We start from the raw sequence: 20,890 nt of genomic DNA, 5'->3' as shown, positions 1-20,890 counted from the left end.
TTTACTACACAGAGCACACGGGTCGAGGGTGATGCTTAAGGTAATCTGTGTTGGTGCAGTTCAGTCACAGTAATAAATGAAAAGCAAGTTTTATGATGCAAATCTGAAATCACAGTACGTAAAGGCCCTTGACTAATTTATAGATATTTAGAGCTAACGTTGGGAGACATTTCTGCATACTTATATACGTACTTTACAGTATAAACAATGCATGTTGTCAGAGTGGAAAGGTAGAATTGGAATCCATTAACATGGATCTATTGTTCAAAAGTTTTATCTGAGACTGTCTCTCTGTTTTCTTTCTACATCTGCCTATACCACACTGCATGCTGCAACTCATTGGATTCATCTTTATCTACCAGGCAGACATGGAGGAAGAAGATCAGGTCAGGAGGTTCAGCTGTGAAGGAGGAGTAGAGGTAATGTGTCTTGATGCTTTTTCTTCTTTGCTGTCAATCTAGATTAATATTATGGGAATGATATGAACAGTTTGTTTCACTCTAACATGTGATGCACAATGTAAGAACGTAATTATTTTTTTTAATAGATATTGTAGGTAGTAGGTGCTTACTGGACGTCAGAGGGAGTGAAGAAGGAAAAAGTAAATTCATCCTCTTGACCTTACTGGGTCAAACTTTATTGTTACTGTAAAATTACTATGAGTAATGTATTTATAGGTTTTCCATAAAGCGTTCCAGTAGCAAAGATGCTATAAAAAATCGTGTTTACACTTGTTGTTACTGTGTTTTAGTGGATATAAAGATTTGTTTCCACTCCAGCAGCACAATCTGACCTGTAACCTGATTTCACTGAAGCCTTTTTTCCCCAGATAAACGTTGGAGGCCGTGTGTGCTGAAGTCTGAAAAGTCTGACTCCTGTAAGAAAAAGCTACAACTGCTCATGTCAGTGAGTGAGATGTCACTTATCATCTGAGGTCATCTCTGCTGAGTGAGTCGCACATCTCTGTTTTGACTTCAGATATTATTATGACTCCCTGATTCACAGTGAAGAGGTTTCCATCATCGCTCAGTGTCTGGGTCACAGTGAAAACGGAGAGAGCAACCGTCTGCAGAGTAACCACAAAAACATTGTTTTGGCTGCTCAGGCTGCTTCTCTGAGGTGTGTGTGTGAATTATCTACTTTTTTTTGGCACATTTCATAGGCTTCTTTGATCTTATGTTCAGTCCTGTGTGAGACATTCAAAGAGCAGAGAGACGCATGAACTCAAAACCAGTAGTTTTATTTGTGTCAAATCAACAGCTGTCAGTAAAAACTGTTTTTAAGCTGGTTTAAGAGGGATGTTATAAAAAAATATAGGGATATATGGGGATTATGATGATGCCATACAAAATATACATATCAAAAAACATAAAGTGAGATTACTTGAGAGTAAATGTGATCCCTGAGACTATGAAGGTTTCCAGGTTTGAGTCTAAACCAGGGACTCCCACACAGTGTGGCTGTCCGAGTCCTGGCTGTGCAGAGAACTTAAACCAGTGTCTGAGTCGTCGTCGTTGTTGACGCTGTGCGCCTTGGACAGACCTCTGGCCTGCTCCACCCACTCACTTTTCCCCTCCAAACTGCTCATCATCCCCGTCTTGTCATCCGTCCCGTGGCTACATGTCTCCTCGCTGGCTGTCTCTTCCTCTATGTCCAAACTGTTCACTTTCTCCAACAAATCCCTCATCTCCTTCTCCCTCGCCCTGCAAATCTCCTGGCTCAGCTCTAAATCGCTCCTAATAGCTTCTAAATCCGTGTTTAGGCGCAGACCGATGTATAAACTCGCATCTAGCTGCGTTTTGATCCTCTCCTCCTCCAAAAACAGCTCGTTTTCTGACGTTGTGTCTGCCTCGGTGCCGGGGACGCACGGTGCGTCCTCGCCGGGGTTTGAGTCTTTGCTCTGCAGCTCCTCTCTCCTCCGCCGCATCCAGCGGTGGTTCAGCTCCTCCTGGATCTGCACCGTGAGGATCTCGATGAGAGCATCCTGCTCCCACAGATCCTCCTGCAGTCGAACCACCTCTTCACACCGCCGGACAAACTCCTCAAACTTGGCGAGTGTCTCGGGTGAACACAGTTTCTCCTCCTCTGGACCCGAGGCTGCAGCAGCGTCCACCAAATACGTGTCCTGAACATAATTAATCCCGTGTCTTTTGATTCTGTCAAAATGCACCTTTGCCTCGCAGCCGTCGATCTCCGCGTCCAGCTCTGTAATCCTCTGGATCTGCTGGCGGATCGTGTGATCTTGAGAAACTACAAGATGAACCAAAGTTTCCATCTTCTCCGCAGAGGACGCGTCTCTGTTGGCTGCACGCGCCCTCTTTTTATTGATCTTCTCCAGTTTTCTGAAAGCTTTCCTCACGATCCGTCGCTGTTTCTCAGGTGAGATGCCCCCCATGACGGCCCGCGCGGTGCCCTTGGCGACACAGGGGCTCTGTTTGCTGAGCACCACGCGCGCCTCTGCGCTCCGGGCGCCGTGGTTCGCCAGAGACGCTTCGCTCTTCACCAACACAAACTTCACGTTCCTCTTCTCGTCTCCCCACGCAGCCCACAGCCGTAAAATCCTGGTTTTGTTCGGCAGTATCCTCTCGAAACCTCTCCATTTCTCCACGATGCAGTAGGACTGCGCTGCAGAGAGACCGTGCTGCGAGTTCTGGTCCTCCAGCAGCACTTGGACCACATCGGCGCAGGTCGTGCGCTTTGACAACCCGTGGACGAGCTTCTCCTCTCGGCAGACCCACACGGATATCTTACTCTCCTCCGACTCCATCATGACTTCGTGTTAAACTGTATCTCTCCAAAATAAACTGAGAAAAAAAGCCATCCTTAAAACGGATGTGTGTTGAAAAGCGCAGCGGTGTCCGAGCTCATTTCCTCACTGTGCATGCGCGCTGCGTCCCAGACTCATGTGAGAGGTCTGGAGCTCCATGTGTCCTCTCGTGCACTTTGCTGATGCCAAGTCAAGGAAACTCTGCTGAGGTCACATGACTGCTACTACTGAGATATACGGCTCTGTGTTGAGCTGCTGAGCCACAGGCTGCGATGATTTCAGCTGCAGACGCACAGGATTAAAACGCTCAACAGTTGTAGGTTTATGATGTAAATGCGTCATGAATATTCCTGATTCATTCTACTCTAACATTACTGCTACTTAATATTGTTTTCAAAGCTGCCTACTTATTGATCTATCGACTGCAAGAACAGAAATACATTAACATCCAGAGAAACCAAACATGTAGCTTTAGTTTTCTGTCTCAGGGGGAGAATATCTTTACAAAACTTAGCCTAATCGATTTTATTTTCTCTGATTCTTCCAGTGTGGGCTACTGAGCACAGGTGATGAACCAGGACACATTGGATTTTATATACTTGAGATTTTTCTTCTGATGAATGTGGAGCTGGTCACAGCTGTTTGTTGTCCTCTTTCTCTCAGTATTGTACTTGATCCTTGATTTGTCATTTCATGTGCAGTTGATCAGCAGCCAACAACTGAACTCTGAATATTTTGCAGAATCAAACTGGGTGAATTAAAAATGTGAAACAGCACAGCGGTGACCTCTCTATCTGATGAACTGCTTCTGTGATGAATATTCAGACTCAGTTTGATGCTGTTGGTATGAAGAGAAATAGAGAGCTGAAAATTTTTGATAGTGCAGATGAAGTTTTCAGACTTGCAGTGGGTTTAAAGGTTTATTATGAGGAAAAACATTGCACAACATGAGCAGAGAAGTAAAGGAGAACAGCTGAGTATGAATGAAAGTTTGTAGAGTTGTCAGACAAAGACACTTTTGGTTAAATATGGCAGTTTTTTTCCTGCACAGCCCTGCAAATTTGTAATTTCAATTATAATCATGGCCATTCACTATGACAAATATCTACTAGCCAGACTGATGAACATTGTCAAAATCATTCTAATTTGGGAGCACTTTAAGAGTTTTTTGTTCACATGAAAAAATGCTACTGCACCCTCACACATCAGCAAAAGTGCAGTGTGCTGTAAATGTCCACATGGTGGCACAATGCACTACAAAGCCTAATGACTTTTGGGATTGTGCACTGAAACTGAAATCCCACATTAAGACAAACATGGCTGAAAATATAATCTGTTCAGAAGAGATAACAAATCTTTAGGCTGCAAATGGTCGACGGGACTAAATCTTCCAGTTCTGAGCTGCAACTCTAATAATTTGGTCCACAATCACTACTCCTCTCTAAACTGGAACAGGTGTTTTAATTTAGGGAGTTTTTGGGGGGAGTTATAGTGTTTGAACACAGCAGGAAATCAGGCCAATGTTTATGTGTCATTTGTTTTTTTCCAGTGCATGATCACAATTATCATTATTTAGAGCTGAACAACTTCAGTTCTTAATATAATACCTCATTTGTAGCAGCAAATAGTTTTCTCTCAATTGTTATATGTGGCTACAAGACTAAGAGTTTCCACTTCATCAGGAGCAACTTTCTGATTAGAAAAAATGGAATGAATAACATGAAAACCATAAATTACTTCCTATAATGTAAAAAATAAAAGAATAAAAAAATCACATTTTTAAATATGTTAGCATTTATCAGTTAGCCTACAGATTACCTGTGTAACTACATTGAACGATATTATGAGTCATGATATTGCCACATTATTGTAACTAAAGGCGCATTAAGTGTTACAGATACAACAATAGAAAGTAACAGAGCAAGTTACACTGATTTATGATATGTGTGTGAAAGATGCAATAACTCAGACACAGTGTATTGTTACAGTAGTAGTAGTAGCTCAGTCAGTAGCTGCGGGCGCGGCTTGAACGCAGCAGCGGCACCGCTTCGCTCTGGATTCATCACTTCCAGTAGATTGAGCCGCGACACGACGGTTTTCCGCACAACGTGACGAACTCCCGCGCGGCCAATTGAAACGAGGCAGCCAGCCGCCAGGTAGGTAGGTAGCATACGGAAGGTAAACAGAGTGAGACCCGAGACTACTAGCTACTGGTCAAGGAGAAAACGGAGCTCCTTCCTTTCCTTCCTCAGCCTCCTCGTTACTTCCTGTTATCAGTATCAGCGGCGTCAACGCGAACCGCTGTGAAAGAAAGATGCTTCCTCCTTGTCGGTGGCAGCGACTCTAAACACACAGCAGGAGCTCCCCGCTTCATGGTGACAGACATCATGTCCCGGTAGAAGTTTAGAAAACTCCTCCCGTGTTTGTCGCTGTCCTCCTCCACTCTTCTTCCGACCAGTTCTGTTGGTTGTGCTGCTGACCGGAGCGCACACCGCGTCCTGTCAGTGAACCAGCTAGTTACATCTACACTATGGTAGGATATGTGCACAACCAACCACAACTCCATACTACTACTACTGCAGCGACCTGGGGAAGGGTCAGCAGCACTGTGATGACCATTTATTTTACGAGCATCACGCACAGAGGGGAGGGGCCACGAGCGTCGTGATGCGCCTCTTCTGGTGGCTTTACGCTCCACGCCATATTTAGCTGTAGGATGTATTTGCTTTTAATTTGTCAATGCCTCCCTTTAGTGGTGGTTTCTGTCGCTTGGTCCACATCTATACACTGACGCTTGGATGCGGACAGTTAAATATAAAGCGAGTGACAGGCTCCATCTACTGTTGACCTGAGGGCTCTGCAGCCAAGAGCTGTGTCTGAAATTACTGCTGTTTTTATTTTATGTAATCATGTCAAATGTTTCACTCCAGTGACAACAGGAAGGAGGCAATATTTTTCAGATTTATTTAACTTCAATATTGCATACATACAAAGTATCTAGAAAGCTACAAAATAACTACTATTATCAAGAAGGCATCATAATGTTACGGAGCAAAGACACGACCATAATGCAGAACACACAGAAACATAGCAGAGCTTCTTTTTCTCTCCTTTTGCTCCAACACTTTACCGTCATGGATATGGAAAGATATCACACATCTGTACCAAGAAAAAGCTAAGATAATTTTGTACAAAGCACCTTTTTACAAAAAAAGGGGAGAAAGTCTGCACACAAAACCCAAATGTGTGTATGACAACTATATGTGAGCTATGTGAAGAATCATTTTAAAGCCACCATCTGAAAATGGTCATAAAATAAACAAACAAAAAAAAGGTACCAGTACCTACTCTTAGACAGAATTACAAATAACAAGAGCTAAACTGCTGATATGTTTGTAGCATGATTCCTTGATTTAGCTGATTTCTTTTAATATATGTATGTGTCCATTTTCTCATTAAATGGTCCACCAGACATTCGTGCCAGTGAAGGCATCACCCCTGCTGATTTTTTTTTTTTTTTGAGTGTTGAAACGACATGTTAAAATGTACCAGCAGTGCAGCAGTAACATCATTACCATCTTATTGGCCTTGCAATATACAGACAATGTCATCACAAAACCAAGTACAACTGTATACAATACAATAAGAAAACAGGAACATCTCACTAAGTAATCAATAAATGTGAACAGATACACAGGGTAAACATAAGAAAAAAGCCTATTAAAACTCCACAGTGTCCACAGGACTGTGGCAAAAATACTGAATGATTGAACTTTATCTGCATCCACCGAGACATTGTCTGCAATTATTTAGAGCTTCTTTGATTAAAAATACTTTCAAGATGATTGTAACTTCTTCTTTTTTTTAAGAAACAGTAAATGTCTGAGTATCTATGATCCTTACAGTGAAAAGTAGATTAACCTCTGCGGCCTCGCCCGCACTGGCAGTTGTGAAAAATTAGTTTCCAAAACAGCATCTTGAACTATTTCAGATTTAGTTTAAACAGCTTCAAATTGGACTCTAGATGTGTTTTCTACCGTTTACTTTTCAGTGTGAGAGATAATAAAGGCTAAAAGCTCGTGTTGGTCCCTGCCTCGTCGACATCACAGCTGTGTCTGCATCGTCAAAAGGTAACATTGAGAGAGCCTGATGTTTTCTGCGGTTTTCAAATGTGGTCGCGAGATAGAGGAAACTGTAACATTTCCACAAAAAAAAAAACTCCTTTTAAAGAAAAACAAAAACAAAACAAAACACTTGAACCTGCAAGTGTGCACTAAGCAGACAGCTGCAGTGTTTTTGGAGTCAGCGGCTGTACGTTATCAGCAGGGTTTTTTTTTTCTCAGTCTTTGACCTCAAGCAAAGAAATAGGTTTTTCTTCAAATACATCATTTGTGAAATCAATTTACAATGTAATAAAAATGATTATACCATTTATTTATTTTACCAGTAGCCAGCTTTTTCCCCCTGCTGTCGTTATTATCCTTTGAAAAAAGGCAATGTGGTGATTGGTTTCACTTATGTCTCATTTTTGGTCTAGCAACATTTAAATTTTAGTTTGTGGTTGATCTTTTTTCGAAGCTGGAACATTTTTAAAACCAAAGGCACTTCCTTGCTACCGTGCAGGACATGACAAAAGATTGACTGTATCTCTGTATTTTTGGTCTTTCTTACGACAGGAAAGGCAGTCGGTCTGTGTTTGTAGTACACTCTCAGACAAAGGCTGATATTTTAGGAACATATTAATACTTAGAGAGAAAAATATAACCTGTATTATGATAGTTTTTGACCTTAAATTTGCAAAATGTAATTTAACATAAGTACGCTGCCTCTGAAAAACCAACAACAAAAACTGTATTTTTAGGACTGTACCAATTATGAGAAACAATTTCTCGGATGTGGAGATGTACCAAGTGATGAACCACAGAGACATTTTTGTCTCGTCCGCTGAACTGATTTTAGACTTAAAAAACAAAACAAAGGGTAATATTAGAATATATTCTAAGGCACTGTACACTTACACTTTGGCAGATTGTATTGTGAATTTCTTCCACAATGCAAACGTATGAAGAGTATTCCCATGTAGAGATCACAGTTTTAGTGGCATCTTTTGGAGTTCACACACAGCTATAACATGTTTAAGGCTCGGGGATCGGCGTAGGCCACAGAAACATGTAAACATAAGTGTGAACGTGAAGGCAGCAACTCTCTGGCTGGGAGTTATTACACCGTGATCCCGGAGGGGAAACATACTGAGAGTCTTTCAAAGGGGGGGGCAAAGCCACAGCACACAGAACAAAAGCTGCTGTCTACAAGTGATTTGTAGTGTTATGATTATTTAACCTGTCCTAAACCCACAGAAAAAATAAAGTAAAATAAAAAAAATGCTTTACTAAGGCAAGTCCAGGAAGGGGGAACAAAGTGCTTTTGGACAGGATGAGAGTCCGGTTAGAGTAATTTTAGCAGTACTTTCACCTGTCTAAAACCTAAAAATTCTCTTATCAGTTGTCACAGAGGAAAGACTCGCTCGCAGCACAGAAATGCTTAGCAGGTGGTAAGACTTGTCTACGTTAATGGAGCAGACGCAGGCAAAACATTTGTAGTATTTTCACAGTGCATTCATTTCTGCTCTTAGTGTCTAAGACTTGGAGTGCTTCGATGGGGATTCATATACGTCTGAAACATGATTTTTTCTTTTAAATAACAGTAATTCTGCAATGTTCACAACCACTTGCTTTCTCCTACTGTACATGTAGTGTTGTGTTAGTATTGTTTCTTTGGAAAAATCTATTGACTGTGGGTGCATGTCCGTATATCTACAGTATGTATGCTCATAAATTATGAACTACAGACATACAAAAACACACTCAAACATATTACAAAGACCACATCAGGCTGCTGGTAGAAAAGGCCAGCATCAGGTTTTTTTTTTTTTTTTTTTTTTTAAACCTTAGTCTACGTAACAAAGCAGAAGAAGACGACACACGTATTTCCATTTACCAAATTAATCTAGTAAACTCTTTAAGAATGGCCACATTTATACCCAACAGAGACCAACTCAACATATTTTAAACGTGAATTCCCGTATTTTAAACATATAACAACTGTACCGCAATTCACAGCTGCAGTCAAAGAACAAACACTTATATCAAAACAAATTTAAAACAACCGACTTCACCCGATACCATGACCAAAAAGCATTGTAGGTGTGACTTTTCAGGTACTGTAGAGGCACTGCCACTTGTTTTGAGGTTGGTAAGTCTATGAAAAGAGAGAGGGGGGGGTTGTGGGGTGGTATAGTATGAGGGGAAGCGCAGAGCCTCTCATTCCTTTACCAGTCTGTAGATATGATGCTGGGCGCCGTGCTCACTGTTTGAAACCTCAAACACGCACGCCATACATAGCAGCGTCTCCTGTGTGTCTCTATTCGTCACCACCTGCAAAAACAGAAGAGACAGAAAAAGTCAGAGTCTGATGAGAGAGGCAGTGTGGACCGAGGTGAACGCTGTTAATCACCAGTTTACATAACAACACCTCTGCCCGCCCCAGCACCTGTTACACATCTGTCACATCTGTCAATAACAAAAGAGGAACAATTTTACACATTGTTGTTGTTATCAGTGGGGTTCCTCTGAGTCAGCTGTGGCTATTTACAGTGTTCCTATTAATGTCGCAGGCAAAGCATCATCATGAAAGCCAATATCTAAACTAAAACTAATATTTTTACCCATTGCTTTGGTTTAAACTAACTAATTTTATAATTTACATAAGTTTTACTATTGTTTTATTGTCTGTTATTATTGTAAACGAACTCTTAACTGTTTTATCTTTTTCCTCTGGTGTTTTTCTATTGTTTTTTATTATTTGTTTGTTATTACTGTACTTGTTTTTACTGTAAAGTGTATTGAGACCATGTACCATGGTGATTTTGCACTTTAAATAATAAATTGATTGATTGATTGATTGATTGATTGATTGATTGATTGATTGATTGATTGATTGATTGATTGATTGATTGATTGATCTAACCAAACTGTGTAACAACTTTACACAGCGCTTTACAAAAAGATGAATTGAAAGATCATAAATAGGGAGATTAGAATATGCCTCTAATGCTCAAATGTGTATGAATCATTTATATATATATTGTCTCATAGACACTAATCCCCAATACTGATCGATTTTTAGAGGTTAAAAGTTTCTCAAAATGTATTTATTATGAATGTATCCTCCTACTACACCATCACCCCCTCCGCTCATCTGCAGGAAATCTCCTCTCACTACCTGCACTGATCAAGTATCGAACCCGGGTGGACAGAGCCTTCTCCATCGCTGCCCCCTCCCTCAGGAACTCACTCCCCAAACCCTTAACGTATCGGCACACACCTCCCAACATGCAAAACCAAGCTCAAAACTCACCTTTCTAAATCAGCCTTTAATGTATTGTTTAAGAGTTGTATTTATTGTATTCTGACTCAGATCTATTTTATAATTCTTAAAAGTGTACAAAAGTGTCTTTTAGCATTTGTGAAGGCACTTACAAATAAAATGTATTATTATTATTCATTTAACATGCCAACAAATAAGTAGGAGTGGGCACATGTGATGCATGTTCAGAGCTTGTTAGGTTTTCGTTCTCTGCATGATTCATGAAGGTTTTGACTCATGCAAAGATAAACATCCACCTCATCTGATGTGAATATCACCAGATCTGTATTTAATCGATGGAATTAGATAAAACGTCAGGACAGTGTTTAAGCCAAAAGACATTCAGATTTTTATGGAGTAGTAGAGGGAGAAGACATTTATTGTTTTGTAGTTTTTGTTTATTCATGCACATATAAACGTCACTCTCATTTTATATTAAGAGTCACTTAACGAAGATCATCTGTAGTTGGATTTGAGTATATCTTAAGAATCAATAAAATGTCACTTTTTATTCTTCCTGCAGGTTTCCTTCCTTTCTTTAGATGATCTCGACACGTGATAATATACGATAATTTCAAAATTTTATCCTTTACTTGCTTTTGGGAAGCGGGGCGCTGGCTGCCATCCTGAGTACACGCCCACACATACGGATCTCTCCCTGTCTTTTTATTCACTTTTAGCTTTATCAGTGGTGGTGAATGACATTTTAAGACCCCATGTGATGGCTAATAACAGGGGTTTCTCCTGCCCCCTCTTATCCTCCCTTTTCCCCTGCAGATAATGAGGCTCCTCACATGGCGTTTCATCCCTTGTGGAATGAGAGGAATGCGAGACCAGCAAGAGGAACTCATCTCAAGGCTCAGCCAAACTAACCCCCCCCCCCCCCCCCTAGTTTTTTTTTTTTTATAAAGCCAGCTGGAGCCACCAACACACCCTGACAGCAACGAGAGGAGGAGGAGAAAGAAGACGATGACAAAGAGGAAGAAGAAGAATGAGGATCCTGGAGAGGAACCTCACCCACTCGGGTCAGAGAGGTGATTACCAATAAGATAGTGAAGTTCTCCAGCACACTGTTCATCATATATTTCTCTGGTAGATGTTTTAGCTTATGGATGAAGTTGATCATGTATTCACACATGGGAGACCGGCTTATTCGGTAGACGAACCGTCCATTCTCAAAGCGTGCATATTCAGTCTGAGGAAGAGGAGAACGAAACATTTTAAGAAGGTAAAAAGCAATATACAACAGAAACGTAAAAATAAAAATATGCAGTGCATTTTCTCATACAGGCTGGGGGCTAAATTACAGGAGGAAAGATTTGAGTCCGTACCTCAACTTTCTCGACCACCTGTTTGCCAAAGGAGCAGACTTTTGTTGAACATGTAATGGTCATGTTCTCCGAGCTCTCATACTGACTAGTGACTCCATAGAAAGATCCAGTATCATCTTGAATGTTACAGTTCAAGTCCGCCTGGAGAGCAGAGGAGAAAAAAAGAACATTTGTGTTTAGGATCCGCTTTAACAGAAAAAACAACGCATATAAAACCTGGCAAAAGTAAGTTCTCACTTTAACCGGCTGCTGCAGAACACGAAGCTTTGAAAGCAGTGAGACAGCAGTGAAGTCGCAGCTGCAAGATACTTTTCTGTAGGTTCATCACTATGATTTGATGTATAAATATATACATTTTTTATTTAACCTTTATTTACCCAGGCAAGCAAATTAAGAACAAAATTCTTATTTTCAAGTATAAATCATAGCAGATTTAAGTGTAACTGCCCGTCCTACTGTCAAGTCTCAGAGCAAAAGCCCTGTATCTTGTTAGTAGACTGTTGCCCATAAAGTTGAAATAAAATATTTTCTTTACCTCTTCTCATGAAATTATTGTGATGTGATTTATTCTTGATAGATAAAGTACATATCTTCTCAAAACTGGTAGTATGTAATCACTGCACCTGGTCGAAGGTGATTACTGATGTGTGTAAATAGGAATAAAAAGAGGAATGTGTCTGAAAATTAATTTATTCCAACTTTATGGGCAACAGTGTATTAGTGGAGAAACACATAATTAAAGCACATACAGTTGTATTGAACAGAGACCCTGGTGAACTCTTCGAGTCAGAATTTGTTTTTAAACCTGTTCCTGAAAATGTGTGAAATTAATTTGAATTTGTGATCACAGAGCTGTGGAGATCGGCGTGTCAAATTAGAATATCTCCGACCACATCTGAATAAGCATGTTAATGTGTCCATATTGGAAAGAAGATTCTAAAGAGGATTAAATGAAGTTACATTAAAAGACTGATTTATAAGGTTGAACGGGTCTGCTCCCGGAGGGCAGCCTTTCTATGCCCTGAACATCCTGTTCATTATGGATACAAAAAGAGGAGACATCCTCCTACAACATTCTCCTCCTTCATTAAGCAAAGCAGTTATACATTCATTATTGTGCAGATTCTGTCTTTCATTTGAAATTTAGATTGGTCGGTCACTTCAAAAGGAATTTGAGGGGACTTGGTCCAAGTGCATACGGACCCTACTTTGTTGGCTGCCGCTAGTTAGCATTTTGCATCAAGGAGGAAATACATGCAATGTTTAAACAGCCATTAGGAGTGCAACTGGGTCACTCCATTGTTTGGAGATATTACATTGAATTAGTGAGTGCTTTGATCAAAAGCTCTCCTGCTATGCAAGTCCAAATATAGCACAGTGCATTCTGCAAACATTAAGAGAGCAGTCTTCTCTGTGTAGTTTGATTACACCGGGTCGTTAAAGACGAACCTGAACAGGCTGTTAGCAAACCAGATTCTGTCATCAAACATTTCTCTATGTGTAAAACCTTACCAATCATCCTAAGACCAGTGTGTATATTTGTGAAACATCATCAAGCTGCAACACATTTTGTATTATACTTGTTGATTAATAATCAGCGTGGCTGGAAAATAACACTCACCCAGAACTTTATAAGGAAGAATGAATTCTGGGGACCTTTTCCATACAGCTCCTTCAGTCCTCCTTTCTTCTCTGGAAATTTATCATAAATCTGACGAATGTCCACCGACTCCAGCAGGGCGTCACTGTAGGAATGATTTGTCTGCCCGATATGTACAAATAGGTGTTTGTTGTACTGAAAAAAGAAGAAGAAAAGAAAATACATTTAGTATTAGAAACATACATTATTTTAAAATATGGATCTTAAAAAGGGAATGATCTCGTTCAGGTTGCATTATTGTGATTTAGAAAATTCCAAATCAATATCCACAAAGATTTGCTGAAGTAAAATAAACCAATTTTGACAAATAACCAAAAATAATAAGCAAGAGGTAGCCAGAATTAGACTGGTAACAATGCAGTCTTGTGATGAGAAATAAGCCTACACATCATTGCTTTTTATTTGGCTGCAAGGTTTTAGTCATATTTTTATTTTATGCTGTACAAATTAGGCAAAGCCATTCTGCTCCACTAAAGCCAAAAACTCAAATCAAAATCTCAATCTTTTTTTGGATTAAACCAAATCAGGAAATATGTGACTGCTTCAACCAAATTCTCTGAGCTTAAGATGTGACATTATTGTAACAAAGAAAGTTGAGAAACTGCAAATTCTGTTATAGATAGATCCATCTCAAGCATTAAATTAGGTAAAACCAATTCATTTTCTGAAAAGCTAATAGTAGATGAATATAATTCAGTCTGCACTCAAATGAAAAGCAATATTTCTGCATCAAAGGCAACTACAATCAGCCTAAATTGACAACATGGGATGAAATAATACAGAGACTTGCTCTATTCCTTTAAACTTTTCAACTGACAATATTTGGATTTGATGCATCGCCAAAAGCAGAAAGAGAAGCGTAACATCTGAGAACAACATTTGATTTTTCAGAGGGTTGTTGGCTTCGTCGTGACCCTATGAAACTCTTTCATGTGGCGCTGCTGCACTTCAGTCTAAAAGCCCACAGAGCAGCCTCTCTAGCATGTAGCCTTTAGGGCAAAGCTGCATGTAAGATTAATGGCTGTTGTCATGTGATATCAATACAAAAAGAAAAAGGGCACAGGAAAAATGAAATGTGGACAAACATTAAAAGAATTGCTAAAGCAAATAATATCATAGGCTGTGATTTTAACCATGCAGTAAAGGCCGTTCTCACATCAAATGTGTTCCCACTGGGACCGGATGGGAAAGTTTATTTAAACATTAATAACCATTATGGTCGTAAACGCTACCAAACTCAACCCAGGCATATCACCTATCATTTCTGTTAAAGGGATAGTTCAACATTATGGCAAACTGGCCCATTGCCATAATCCCTATAGTCATAGCAGTGGGTTTGTTACCGTTAATTGTCGGTGCAAGCTGTTTTTAGAATAGCGGAGCAGAGCCGCGAGCTGCTCAGAGCTACGCTACGGAGGCTAATGGGATTTCTTGGTTTCCCTCATTAAACTCAAATACACAATCCAACAACTCCAAAACGCTCTGGTGGACAAGTTGTGACCTGTGCATTCACCACGCTATGAGATAATAATGCAACATTATGAGAGTTGTTTTTGAGGCAAATGTAGAGGTGCTTGTTGAAAAACTGCCCCCCGACGGGCACGCACATAAGCGACTTTGGTCAAATTAGCGACTTTTGGTCATCCAGCACGTTAGAAACTACAAATCCAGCACCTGCAAAACTGTCAACAATGATTCTGGCATAGTAATCTTAACTTAATGGTTTCATTCCTCACTATGAGGTGAAAGCAGCAGAGACAGACATCACACCTCCACATCCTGACTGCTCAGGAGCACAAGGTGTGGTCGGTCCTCAGAGGGATGTAGCCAAGGAAACCTGCAAGCAAGGATGTCACAAAGATCTTCAACCTGTCCTGGACAAAAAATAATTATCCCTCTTTGCCAGACATCGGCCACAGTCATTCCTCTGGTGAAGAAGACCACCATGAGAGGCCTCAGTGACCTGCGAGACTGGTCGTAGTAGTGTAGTGTTTCCAGTTGCTGCTCCTGTATGACACCTTCAACCTTCAACCCACACCCGTTGCCTAAAGAGTAAATCAATCAGCAGAGGGGTTACGTTACCACTTCTCTCCACACTGCACTGAATCCCCCTGAACACCACGCGAGGATGCTTTTCATAGACTGTCACTGGATCAAGGACTTTATCTCTAATTGCCCCCAGAGTGTCTAGTTAGACTAAAACCCCACCTCTCCTAATGCCAGCGCCCCACAGGGCTGTGTGTTGACTCCCCTTCTCTACACTCATTACTGTGCCCCCCCACTCGTCCCACCGGCAACATCACCTTCAAGTTTGCGAACAGACACGACTGTAGTTGGACAAGAAACTCTACAGAGAATGATCTCGTCCTGAGCTCTACTATGTGGACAGGAAAGGGTCTCTGTTTTCAGGTTCCTAGGTAACGACACCTCACCCAACATCGCACTTGGACCACCAACGCCACAAAAGCACGGCAGCAGCTCTTCATCTACACTTGTCCCACTACTGCTGCTGCTGCTGCTGCTCTATCAAGGTCGTGCTGATGCCAGCCGCTCAGCAGTGGACAATAAAGCCCTCCAGAGGGTCGTCAATACGGCCCAGAAGATCATCGGCCGTTCACTTTCCTCCTTAGAGGACTTATTCAGCTCTTTCTGCCTCAGTGGAGCAGCCAACATACAAAAAAAACCCTGTCACACCTCGGCTCGGACACTCTGGCTTCTACCCCACAGCTACACAAGGACCAAACGGTGCCAAACCCTCACAGAGACTGTTTTATGTGTTGATAAATGCAATGCCACAGCTGTTTTTCTTACTGCATCCATTTTCCATCTCTATTTCTTCAAATATATACAATTTATTTATATATTTTGCTTTGTCAATTCTTGTATTTTTTGGTGGCTGCTTGTCATAAGTGAATGAACTGTCTAGGGTGCAACTCAGGTCTATTGTTCTCTGAGCAATAACAATAAAGAAATTGTAGAAACGTGAGCTGCTGATGCTGATTTGTTAACTGGATTGTCCTGCTGAGCTGAAGTCTGCAGTTTAAATATAGTTTTGGCATGCCTTTTAGGGAACTGATTAATATACAGCCGTTCATTATTTCTGCAGGTTTTCCTGCCGTGCATCCCTACAGGCCAGACTTCTCTCTTCTCAGCTTGTTTTGGCCCCCTCTCAGCTGACTGTGTGCCTGGGAAAATGTCCCAGTGTATTCATAGAGGAAAAGATGATAAGAAGTGGGAATTAACACCGTGAGATATGTGATATTTCATGCTTTAGTATCGTCGTGCCCCACTCACTGAGTCTGGGTCCCTCTGTTGCTCTAGGAAGGCAGAGAACTCCACCAGTCGCAGTTTAGATGTACCAATGGAGCGGCCCTGCCATGCTGGTGCTGTGGGCGCTGGAGCTGCTGTGGTCTCGTAACCTGAAGGAAAACCAGAATAAGAGTTATCCTCTATTCCACCGCATGATTATGTTCATTTCAAAACAAATAAAACCCTTTATGTTATATTAGATGTAGTCTGAGTGTGTTCTTTTTGAAATCTGTTGGGTGGTCACGTTTGTTTATGTTGTCCTTATGTTATTGGCAATAGTGCTCATTAGTTAAAAGAAATATGCACAGCAAACTGTAGAACCTAAATGAATCATTAATGGGCAAATTACTGCAGTTATTTTAGGTCATGGCAATGGCACAAATATGAAAATCTGCATAGAGCTACTATAAACTTGTGGGCAACTTAATTGGTGGTTGGTATTGGTATTTGTCCAGATCATTACTTGTACTGTTTGTGGCCAGTTCTGGACAAGAAAAAACAAACACACTGGCATTAGGACAAAATAACTATTATAGACATCTATGCATAATCCCAGTTTAAAGAAATGTTTTGATGGATCAGTGGTCTGTGCATTTTTTCAAGGTTTTGTGCCTGTTTTCTTTTTTCATCCAGTTTTAATAAGAACATTTTAAGAGACAGACATAAAAAACAAACTTGAATCAGACTTAATATGTTGCATGACAGGAATTTCTGCAGTCGCAGTTATTTCTCTCCTCTGATAATGTTTGAGGGACATTTAAGCACTTAAAACACAGTTAGAAAATAAACCTTGGCTGCTGATAAATCTGAAAGTTTCAGATTCTAGCTGATAAAAAAAGAGTTGATTTTGGTATTCTATCAAACTACAATAGATCACTAAATTCATTACTATCAAACTACAATAGATCACTACATTCATTATGTAAAACATCTACTTCATTCCTCCTAGACGAACACAGTAGATAAGGTGCTCTGGGGGGGGGAAAGGTACAGTATGTAGGTCCAAAGTATCAAACCCACCTTTATTGTCACTGCTATCTCTAAGCAGACCTCTGTCTGTCAGTGTATTTGTTTTACAGCAAGAAGCTAGGAGCCTCAGAAATGTTTGAAACGAAGCAGGGGAAAGACGAAGTGGAGAGGGAGTGAGTTTGACAGACTGTACTACAGTTAGCACATTTATTATGTTGTGCAGCTTTTCGCACAAAGACAGCTTGACAGGAATGACAAGCTGCCTTTTAAAAAATTGTCGAATTTAGAAAAAGACATCTGTAAAAGGTGTGATGCTGATTTTTAATCAAATGTGTTCTTACTTGAAATGGCTGTTGTGACTGCTGGCTGGGTGGGATAGGCTTGCTGGGTGAAAGGCTTAATGCTGGAGCAGAGAAAGACAGACCCATTAAGAGAGAAGGAAAAATCACCAGAACAACGCGAACAATGTCGAGCTCATTGCTTTAAGAGAGTTCAGGTTTTTCTTTTCTGATACTTACTCTTGTGAGGATCCTGGCTGACCAGCTGATATCATACCCTGCCATAACTAGAGAATTAGATGTATAAATAGACAACAAAGAACAACAAAGGACAAACAACATCCAATTGTGAGCAGCTGTGAGCGACAAGATCAAAATGGCTTTTAGCTCCATGTTCAGTGGATGTAGTTATCTTGACTACCACTCCTTTTGATCATGTGCTTATCTGATAGGGGCAGATAAGCTGCGGTGTGTAATGTGATTTGGCCCGGGTGTCGGTGTGTTTGGCCCCATGGCTGCCCTGGGTGAAGCTGGACTGGATGGATCAAAAAGTGCTGCCGATGAGGCTCTTACCCCTGCTCCGGGGAAGGCTGGGCGCGGGATGCCTGGCAGGCCCAGCTTGTTGTGAATAGCCGTGGCAGAGACGATCTGAGCCGAGGACATGGAGGCCATGCTCTGGAGGGCTTTGTCCTTCACGGCTTGGTCCTTAAACAGCAGTCACAAAAGGCTTAGCACTCACACGGAAAAGGGAGGTGGAGTATGTTGCAGAGGTAGCAACAACCAGACTCTAAACAACAGACTGAAAGCACCGCTGACCTCTCTCACAACAGAAAACAGCAAGCAGGTAAAAAGAAGATGCATCAGTATTGCTATTTAAGTGTAGGCTTCTTTAAAAAAAGGAATGTGCCAGACAATCGCCTTTGAATTCTACTATACAATGGTTAGCAGCGGTATGCACTTAAATGAGTTTGCTTATTGACTAATCTACTGCTAAAATACTTTTTATAAAAACTCATTCAGCAATACTTCTATCAAGGCTGCATTTGTCTTCATGTCAAAACACATCTAAACATCGCAAAGATGTTTTTCTGAACTGAAGGACACAAACAACAACTGTTTGAGGAGCTTTCAAAGCTCCAGTTAGTTCCTTTCATTTAAAAAAGATTTTTAAATTATCAGGATGAATCTACATGAATTGCAAAAAGGCCTGCAGAAGAGCTCTACACATTGTGTGTTGTTTTGAACATAGTCCTTTGTTAAAGGGTGCTAACAAGGTTACTGTGGGTTATACTGACCCTGCACACACACATACACACATACACACACACAACAGACGTGCTGCTAGCAAACCTCATGCAGACACACAAGGCAGAAGCTAAGGGTAAGCATGCTGGCAACAGATGCTGGTGGAGCTGAGTCAAGCTACAGTATGATAGCTAAGTGTGCAGCAATATGATGACAAACAGAGACACCAATAAACTGGGGGAAACACTGGGCAGCAGCTATTGTGACACTATGGCAGAAGCACAAATGCAAATCTAGCAGCTGAAGGACGAGGCAGGCCCTAATTAAAGCACAAACAGCATCAGCAACATAAAATGAATACTTACCATGCTTGTAACCTAGATGCAAACAAACAGGGTTTTATTGTACATTTGTAAATTATAGAAACTGAACATTTTCAAACAGATACAAGTCTAAGCTATGCATGAAAATGTGAAAATGTTACTGCAATCATCAGTTGAAAAAACAAAACAAAAAAAGGTCTACTTTGATTTGACCAGTGTCTTGCTTTCTTCACAAAGTACAACAAACACAGATGTGTAATGAATACTTCATAACAAAGGATTATAAAATTTGTATTTACAAATTATCGTTGGTCTCTGTGGCGAATGTCTTGCTCTCTATAATTTTCACAATCTGATCAGCAGTCTTCACTCGAGACAAAACAACAGAACAGTAACATAATGACTGTAATTTCACTAAAACGCCATAGACAAGACCAGAAACAGCAGGTTTCCATTGATGCCCCCTAAAATGAAGGGCACACTTGTACTTCTCTTTGCCACTGAACTCTAATTTGCTTTAAATGAGAAAAGACAGGGATTCATACAAAAGCTGTCTGTTTTTCTTCAGACTGCCGCCTGTGCCCCTGAAAGACCAGGCATTCATGTGGCTAGCTGCCTGTCTGACTCTGTCTGTCTCACTCACTCACACACACACGCACACACACATTTATTCACACACACACACACACACACACACACAGATTAATGAGGGGTCATTAATTCGTGTTGAATACAAGAGTGGAGCAAAGTGTGAAAGTCAAAATGTATGGTAGGTTCCCCAAGTAAAGAGGAAAATGGTCCATAGGTGGATATGTGATCCTTTAATGCACATTACTTCCTTAATTTCCTTATAATTGCATAATTATCACACATTTTTCCACAATGCTTCTCCCACTTGAATATGCCATTCTGAAAAAGCTTTCCCAGTGATTTGACTACTACTGAAATAACTGACAGGAGCCCTAAAATGACGACATCTGGACTGGGAGGGGGGGGGGGGGGGGGGAGCGACTGACAGCCATGGCATTGTGAGAGACTGGAGTTATCAACAGCTAGAAGGGAGAACAAGAAAGCAGAGAGGGCATTTCAGAAACAGCCAGCTCCACGGCCATTCTCCACTCTGAATGTGCACAACTGAGCCTTTGACAGCCGAGGAAAGTTGGGTTACGTAGTCAAAGGAGCTAGAGGTGTAATCACCTCTTCATTCTTTATTTTTCTAAACACAGACCCTCTTTTTTTGCCCCATTTTTTTTATGAACTCTGCTCAGTAAGAGATGTAAGCAGACTCTTTCCTTTGACCTTCAGCTCTCAGCCACTCACCGACAGCCAATGCCAGCATGCTTCCCGACAATTGCACATTTAACTGTGGTTTTACTAAATGTTGACAAACACAGAGAGTAAGACTTAGAGCCTGACCAATGAATAAACCGAGCCGATAAATGTGTGATGGTTAGCTCAGCGTGACCTGTGCTGGTGTAAACGCCAGACAATAAGAAACAACAAACTGCAGGATATACTGTAGATGCAAAAAGTATTTTTTAAGGTTATCACTTTCTTTTATATATTTGTTTGTCCCACTCCAT

General features: G+C 40.9%; 2 protein-coding genes across 4 annotated transcripts in view; both read right to left on the bottom strand.

Moving 5' to 3' along the window:
• Window positions 1-1,408: 1,408 nt before the first annotated feature.
• Window positions 1,409-2,889, bottom strand: rassf10b (Ras association domain family member 10b). The gene has a single exon (XM_083993305.1). The coding sequence runs from the start codon at window positions 2,768-2,770 to the stop codon at window positions 1,433-1,435; it is 1,338 nt and encodes a 445-aa protein (XP_083849431.1). The 5' UTR covers window positions 2,771-2,889; the 3' UTR covers window positions 1,409-1,432.
• A 2,844-nt stretch (window positions 2,890-5,733) lies between these two features.
• The window catches only part of tead1b (TEA domain family member 1b), a 48,337-nt gene continuing 33,180 nt past the window's right edge, over window positions 5,734-20,890 (bottom strand). For all 3 annotated transcript variants that reach the window (XM_083969261.1, XM_083969262.1, XM_083969263.1), the window contains 8 exons: window positions 18,313-18,444; window positions 17,980-18,026; window positions 17,803-17,864; window positions 16,478-16,602; window positions 13,145-13,318; window positions 11,524-11,664; window positions 11,235-11,387; window positions 5,734-9,201 (listed from right to left, as the gene is read on the bottom strand). In XM_083969261.1, coding sequence (XP_083825387.1) covers window positions 9,088-9,201; window positions 11,235-11,387; window positions 11,524-11,664; window positions 13,145-13,318; window positions 16,478-16,602; window positions 17,803-17,864; window positions 17,980-18,026; window positions 18,313-18,444 — 948 coding nt within the window. In that variant the 3' untranslated portion in view covers window positions 5,734-9,087. The remainder of the gene's footprint in view (window positions 9,202-11,234; window positions 11,388-11,523; window positions 11,665-13,144; window positions 13,319-16,477; window positions 16,603-17,802; window positions 17,865-17,979; window positions 18,027-18,312; window positions 18,445-20,890) is intronic.

The sequence above is a fragment of the Trachurus trachurus genome, assembly GCF_905171665.1.
Source record: "Trachurus trachurus genome assembly, chromosome: 3".
Lineage (NCBI taxonomy): Eukaryota > Metazoa > Chordata > Actinopteri > Carangiformes > Carangidae > Trachurus > Trachurus trachurus.
This window is presented reverse-complemented; position numbering and strand designations above follow the sequence as displayed.